Genomic DNA, 7685 nt, shown 5'->3' with positions numbered 1-7685 from the left:
TTTTCTCAGTAGAACTTTTTTGAACCTGGGGCAATTAAGCATAGAACGGCAGAAGAGGAGACCTGGTTCTTATAGAATCCTTGAAACGCAACAAAAAAGATCTTATAAATCTTATTTTTGGAATTTTAGTCTTAATAATCCTACGATTTAATTGCATAATTTCACTTTTAAATTCTCCAGAAAAAACTGTGGCCAAAAAACTGAATGATTTTTCAACGATTGAGAGAGTCACGCAATTCCTGTACCTAGTGCACGTGCACTCGATGCTGCCAGGAAGCTAGAGAGCAAATTGCAAGCTAGCGGCCAAGCCCAGAATAGGATTCACCCGCGGGAAGGAAAGGGGTGGTGGTAATTTACTCTTCCCCTTTTGTCCTTCAAATAACTGCTAACATTTATGTTGATACTTCTTGCTCTCGTTCGGGGAAAAAAGGTGGTAGGGTGGTTAGGAAACGAAAAGTTTAAAACTTTTTGCTTTATGTCGTGTAGGACATCGTCGCCCCGGCCAAGATCGACCCAGATTAGCTGGTGAAATGTATTTATTATGGTCTCGTCTCGACTCGGGGGGAGGCAATTTTAAACAACGCGCCTCAATGCGGATTTAGGCTTGTAATTTGAACTTTATTTTTTACCCTTTCATGTTTGACTGGTTTGCTTGGACGTGGACCCTTAGAAGTGGAATGCTTCTGATGTCACTGTGTGCCAACTGGGCGTCCATGGAGCGTATCTGATTAAACGGTTTAAAAAACGGAGCGGATCTGCGTGCCTCGGTGTTTACGCTTCAGCTGATGAGGACTAATCCTTTTTGTGTTGTTGAATAATGTTATTTTAAAGTATTTTCTATGTAATTAATGGCTTATATTCGTGAACTAGAAAATTTTGCTAGGATAATGGACGTAATCCTTGTTTATGACAGTAAATATTTGTACCTTTGATTTGCCTTTGATGTGATATATAAAATCGATTTGTGAGACTTGGGCTTAAAAATTCAACTTCTTTATTGTTACTTGTTTAGTTTTTCCTATTTACATCAACACAAATTCTCGGACTCATTCTAGCACACGTTCTGCGCGTTGCGTTCGTGCGCTCACGTTTCGCATTCACCTGTTGCATAACATTCACTCAGATTTCCTACATGTTACAGCAAAAAATAAATAGCTTTCTCCTAACTACAAACGACCGTTTAGTTTGCGTTTTTAGCCAAAACTTAACTCTACTCAGCCGGTCGCGCGCGTCGAGGTTATGGCGTGCCGTTTGCGCCAAATAATCTTTTGCTTCATTTCTCCTAAAGGCAAGAAATTTTGCGAATTGTTTTACGTTCAGTGTCGCAGTTTGGGGCGCATGGCCATGATAATGGCCTCTCTGCGCCTCAACGGGACAATTGCGCAGAATGCGCGCACGTAAGATTATGTTACACATAAGTTTCTTTTTGTTTTTTTCTCGCGCGACATTCCTCCTATGACTTGTTGCGCGAGTTGACTTGGTTTGTACACAAACACACAGACTATATGCGATTTCTGTTGAAACAGGTGTCGCTTGGAAGATGTTACTGTAGCTGCTACAGGGCACCGTAGATGGGTTCGGTGTACAGAACCGGGGTGGCGCTACCGTAAATGTCCGATCCGGAGATGCGATGCGATAGCGACGAGGTCCGGATTTGGTTTTTGTACCTGAAATGAAATATGGGGTTAGATTCATTTGACAATCATGTTGGTGCAAAAAAAAAAAAAAAAAAAAAATGATATTAATTATCAAGTAGAATACAAAAACATTTCACGAATCAAAGCTGTACAAATGTTAAACAAAGACAACATGTTATCATAAATTAAAGTACCTATCTAAAAACTTTACTAATTTGTTTCCGATTCAAGTAAATCTCTAGATTTGGTAAAAAGATTCGTTGGAGAGTCAAATTTTAAAACTGTAACTTATTTTTGAATTGATTTGTATGAATTTGACCTTACATCAGTCCTTATGTCATTTGACCTTCTGACTCTATACCCTAAACCAGCGAGTTCATTTACTAACCTCCTAGCCAAACAGCACGCAGTCATGGTGGAAGCAAACGCCGCGAATCCAATCAGTCCCGCCAGGATCACGAGCCACGTTCCGGACGATGCGATCAGCGCTGCCGTCGGTGGCTTTCTCGAAATTGAGCAAGAATCAATCTTATGCACGGAGTACTTCAGATAGGTTTCTATCAGCGCGTCCTTAATTTCCTGCCGATCCATGATCCTGAGCATCTCCTGGGGCGGAATCGCCGATCCGTGGCGGGACAGTTGGAAGCATGAGCTTGTGGAGGTGAAATCTAGGCTGTGATCTGGTTTTGCGAGGACTTGAGCATCGAACACGGACAGTTCGAGGTTCGATTCGTGCAGTTTTGCTTGAAGCTCGGAGGCGAAACTAGGTAGAATGCTGTTGATCTCGGAGGGTGGTTTGGAGAAGACGAATCTCAGGAGAGATTTATCGCGGATTACGAATATCTTGAAGAAGTTATACGTAGCACGTTCTGGGTTGGGTGAATTGATAGCTCTAATGGTGACCTGGAAGAATCCATCGACATGGTCCGACATGCTGCGAGTTGTTCGTAGCTCACCGGTGAGGTTGTTCAGATTGAACAGATCGGTGAAGTTATCGGTTTGGTTGCCTCGGTAGTAAAACTGAGGCACGAAAGCAATTTTCTCCAAGCTGTAAACGATGGGAGCCGCGTTGGAATCTTCGTCCCGTGCTTTGCACGACACAATTGGCGTATCAATTGGCACGTTATGCCGAATTCCGACAGTTTGGTTTTCTTTCTCGAACAGCGGCAAATGATCGTCAATATCAACGATGTGAATTAGTATTCTCTGCTCGGATTTGTCGTACTTGTTGTAGCTCGTTACGACGGGAGAGGGGTTGGTTTGATGTTTGAAGCACTTGATGGTCAGACTCACGTACTCCATTTGTTCCCGATCGAGTGATTTCGTAGTGGTGATAATGGCCGCATTTGACTCCGTTCGCGAGATTCGGAACAATCCCAGCTCATTACCATCGATAAACTCGTAATCTATCGCTCCATTTTCGTTGATATCTTCGTCGAGAGCGGACAGGTTTCCAACTATTGATCCGGCAGGTTGTTCTTCCAGGACCATCATCTCAATTGGTTGCGCGTCGACATCCCGTACGAACCTAGGTTGATGATCGTCAATGTCGAGTACATTGATCCTAAGTACTATCGTGGAAGCCTGCGGTGGTTCACCCATATCGCTAACCTCGATGATGATATTATACATGGATTTGGACTCCCGATCAAGCGACTTTGTAGTTGAAATCAATCCAGTTTTGGCGTCAATCTTAAACGATTTAGCATCCTCAATATCTGACTGAATACGGAATCTCAGCGTTCCACTAGGGGTGGCAGGACTGTCAGGATCACTAGCAATAACTTGAAATACCGGTGCGCCTATTGTGGCATTCTGTGAAGAGCAAGAAAAAACGAAACTCATCAATTTCACGTCAAAACAGTTGGTCCCTTTTGTGAGATACTAGTTTGCCGTAAAGGCATAGTCCCTTTTGGAATATGCGCCAAGGTGACGCTTGGTGCCGAACCCACCGCATGGGTGGCGCTAGGCTTAGCTGTCAGTGCAGCGAACGATCGGGAGAGCGACAGTCTCATTCTGTGAGGTGCGCGTTCCGGTGTTGGGGATTCTCCATTGTAGCCGATTAAAGTCTCACAATGGCGATCCTGCCGGATTATCACCGGGACCCGGTGAAAACGGATAGAACCTGTTTTTATCCCCGGAGAATCCCCAACACGCGGAAGAGTAAGTGTCTTTGTTTCTACTGCAAGAGAGGAAGAAGCGGAGCTCGTGCCATTGGTGTCTTGGTATTGGTGAGTTGCTTGGAAATTACGGGTTTTGTGAGTGGAGATGTACGGGGGAGGAATGAGAGCGGCGAATCCTCGATGCAGACATACAGTGAGGGATGAAAATTGTGAAAACAAGACAAGACGCGGTTAACCCTAGATGATCCACAGAATTCACCACGTTTTTGGCAAATTGTGGGACTAACCCTTGACGATCCAGACGATTTTAATATCGTCAAAAAAATTGACCAATTTTTGAAGATTGGTTGACGAATTATGCCAATATAAAAGTTGTCAACAGTAGAAAGGCTTATCAATCGGAAATTTGCTATTTTCAACAAAATGTTCGTTTACGAATCGAACTAGGATGGCCGCTTGGAAAGGTTCGTTTACGAATCGAACTAGGATGGCCGCTTGGAAAGGTTCGTTTACGAATCGAACTAGGATGGCCGCTTGGAAATGTTCGTTTACGAATCGAACTAGGATGGCCGATTGGAAATGTTCGTTCACGAGTCAAACTAGGATGGCCGCTTGGAAATGTTCGTTCACGAGTCGAACTAGGAAGGCTGCTTGGAGATGTCTGTTTACGAATCAGACGGGATGCGGACCGGGACGGCCGCTTGGAAATGTTCGTTTACGAATAGAACTAGGATGGCCGCTTGGAAATGTTCGTTCATGGGTCGAACTAGGAAGGCAGCTTGGAAATGTTCGTTTACGAATCGAACTAGGATGGCCACTTGGAAATGTTCGTTCACGAGTCGAACTAGGAAGGCCGCTTGGAAATGTCTGTTCACGAATCGGACGTGTTGCGGACCGGGACGACCGTATGGAAATGTTCGTTTTCGAATCGAACTAGGATGGCTGCTTGGAAATGTTCGTTCATGGACCGAACTAGGACGGCTGCTTAGACATATCTGTTTACGAATCAGACTGGTTGCGAACTGGAAAAGGCGTTTGGGAATGTCTGTTTACGAAACAAACTGGGAAAACCGCTAGGAAAATTATGTTTACGAATGAGATTATTAACAGAAGAGGACAATCAAGGACGCTTACAGATGAAAGCTTTGATGCATTAGGAAGCTTTGATGCATTCGGAATTCTTGCGAGGTGAGACACCTGCAGAAAGCTTAATTGCTTATTGTGAGGTTGGAAGACCGTAGGAAATGCAACGAATTCTTGCGAATGGGGACGCCGCTGCAGTGCCACGGTTAATTGAGTGGTAAGGCGCTCGCAGGCAGGTTGACCGGAGAATGTCTTTGATATCTTTTAGTGTCTGAATGTTAGGATTGGTTATAAAATTCAGAGCGGGAATTGATCTATGTAATAAAATCTGGACTGAGACTTGACTGGACTAAAAATGTGTCTGAATGCTGATGGATAACAATTGTTTAGACTAGGACCACGATGGAATGTAGTAAAGAGAAATTTAAAGTTAAAATAGCGATTGGATTTTCTGGGTGATAGTGATTTTTAAAACGAAATATATAATGATTGTACTTATGTTATGTTTCGTGGTTTGAATTCTGAAGATTCCGAGGACGAATGATTTTTTTTTTGTAGGGAAACAGCGTTACGCAGTGATGCTATCTGGAATGGTTTGACCAAGAGGGTAATGAGAACACGAAACAGCTCGGATATTGAAGGAGCACAATTAAATATATGAATTGTTTTCACCTGATTGTGATGATTTCTAAAATTTGACTCCCTTTTCTAAAATGGTTCTTTTATCCCTAAGTTGAAGTCTTTTTGGAGAAGAAGGGGGATGTGAGATACTAGTTTGCCGTAAAGGCATAGTCCCTTTTGGAATATGCGCCAAGGTGACGCTTGGTGCCGAACCCACCGCATGGGTGGCGCTAGGCTTAGCTGTCAGTGCAGCGAACGATCGGGAGAGCGACAGTCTCATTCTGTGAGGTGCGCGTTCCGGTGTTGGGGATTCTCCATTGTAGCCGATTAAAGTCTCACACCTTTTTCCCTTCTGAGCATAATCCCACATGCTGAAAAGTCTGACGCGTGGTCATCAATCAATGCATTTTTACCCCCAGCGTACGCCGCATTGTTTGATGTTTGACAATTTGAAGCATCACATGTGAGAGTTCACTTTATCATCGTTAATATTCACTTGTGTCGTGTGGGATCGTCCCCGAAGGGGCCTTACCTCGGTCACGTTGGCTATTTGTCCCACTTTGGGCGCAATGAAGAAGGGAATTCCATCGTTGGCACTGATATCGCCAATGTACAGCGTAAACGTGACGTCACTGTACAGCGAGCGCTGCTTTGGCAGCTGACTTCCGTTGTCCTGGGCGCGGATGATCATTTCATACGGCTCCGAACGACCTTTACCGGTGAGCAGCACTTTGGTCTTGATTTCTCCCGTTTTGGTGTTAATCTGGAGCAGGCCTGTTGAAAGAAACCATTGTTATCACCAGTGTATGTAATAAATTACCGACAACCAACCATTAGCTTCCCCTTCGTTCAAGAAATCGTACCGAACCTCCCCGCCGGGCCCTTCGTCGGGGTCGTTGGCGGTAATGGCGATTACGAATGTGTCCGCGAGGACATTTTCCGGAATCACGGCCGTGTACGTCTTTTGGCCAAACTGCGGTGCATTGTCGTTTACGTCCAGAACGTCGACAATGACCTCGGCGTAGCCACGCTTCGCGTCAGCGGTCTTTCCCGGAGAATCTTCAGCGATAACCGAAAGCTTCAGCACCGACTGCTTCTCACGATCCAAGGTTTGACCGGGGGCTATGGCGATCTCACCCGTCCTGTTGTTGATCGTGAACAAATTGGCGTGAGATCCAGCTAAACTGTATGATAGCGAGTTGTATCCAAGCAGGTGATCCTTCTCCGTCAATATGGCATCGCTATCGTGTGCTTGAACTGTAATCACTTGATGGGGATAGCGATCAGATTCCATGACCGTAACTCGGTAGATCTCCTTCTCAAACACCGGCGCGTTGTCGTTTACGTTCTCTACCGTTACGTTAATATAGGCTAAGGATTCTCTCTTACGACTACTCGTCATGGCACGAACCACAAAATCAATGTGCGTTTTGTTAGCAGTTTCATAGTCCAACCGTTTGTTCAGTATAACATCGCCAGTCTTTTCGTTCAAACTAAAGTATCCATCAACGTCCGGCATGACTAGTTCAAAATCTGTAATCGGCACATCCGCGACCGGATCTTCCGCCTCAACCTTCATGACCACACTGCCGAGAGGCATCTCTTCCTTCACCTTGACTTCAATCTTTGGCCGCACGGTGTTCCATCCCTTATTCTTGAACAGCGGATTAGTATCCTTGAACGACTGCACGTACAGAGTTACCTCAGCACGATCTTCCTGCATATCCACATTGTACTCTGCACTAACATCAACAGCCCGAACAGTCAATGTTATAATGGCAGCATAGTTGTAGTCCAACGTATTATTCACGTAGATAACACCCTCGTCTTCACTGATCCGGAAAGCAGTCTTGAAGTCATACGGCGTCGTCGTCAACAGCGGAATACCGGACTTGGTTTTCGCAGTAATTGGATCGACGATCGAGTACAAAATTCTCGCACTCATATCGGTATCGGTGGCCATCACTCGCAGTACTTCGGAATCGATGCTGCTGCGTTCGGAAACGTACGCCGTGTACGATTGCTGGGTAAACTTGGGTGGTTTATCGTTGACGTCCTGGATCTTCACGTGAACCGTTGTGGTGGCCGTTTCCGGAATGGGAAATCCCGCATCGATGGCGTTCACGACGATCGTGTAGCTTTCCGGGTTCGTATCCCGATCGAGGCGGGCATCGCGGGCGACCTTGATCTCTCCGGTGCTGTTGAAGAGACAGAAGTTGTA

The 7685-nt window shown here is 45.2% G+C and overlaps 1 protein-coding gene across 1 annotated transcript in view; it reads right to left on the bottom strand.

The window, feature by feature from the left end:
* Positions 1–971: 971 nt before the first annotated feature.
* Positions 972–7685, bottom strand: part of LOC6042844 (cadherin-23) — a 28631-nt gene continuing 21917 nt past the window's right edge. Inside the window, exons 4-7 of the mRNA XM_001853545.2 lie at positions 6296–7662; positions 5997–6238; positions 2026–3452; positions 972–1667 (exon numbers count right to left, since the gene is read on the bottom strand). Coding sequence (XP_001853595.2) covers positions 1556–1667; positions 2026–3452; positions 5997–6238; positions 6296–7662 — 3148 coding nt within the window. The 3' untranslated portion in view covers positions 972–1555. The remainder of the gene's footprint in view (positions 1668–2025; positions 3453–5996; positions 6239–6295; positions 7663–7685) is intronic.

Source organism: Culex quinquefasciatus, chromosome 3, assembly GCF_015732765.1.
Source record: "Culex quinquefasciatus strain JHB chromosome 3, VPISU_Cqui_1.0_pri_paternal, whole genome shotgun sequence".
Classification (NCBI taxonomy): Eukaryota; Metazoa; Arthropoda; class Insecta; order Diptera; family Culicidae; genus Culex; species Culex quinquefasciatus.
Note: the sequence above shows the minus strand (reverse complement) of the source record. Positions and strands in the feature narration are given on the sequence as shown.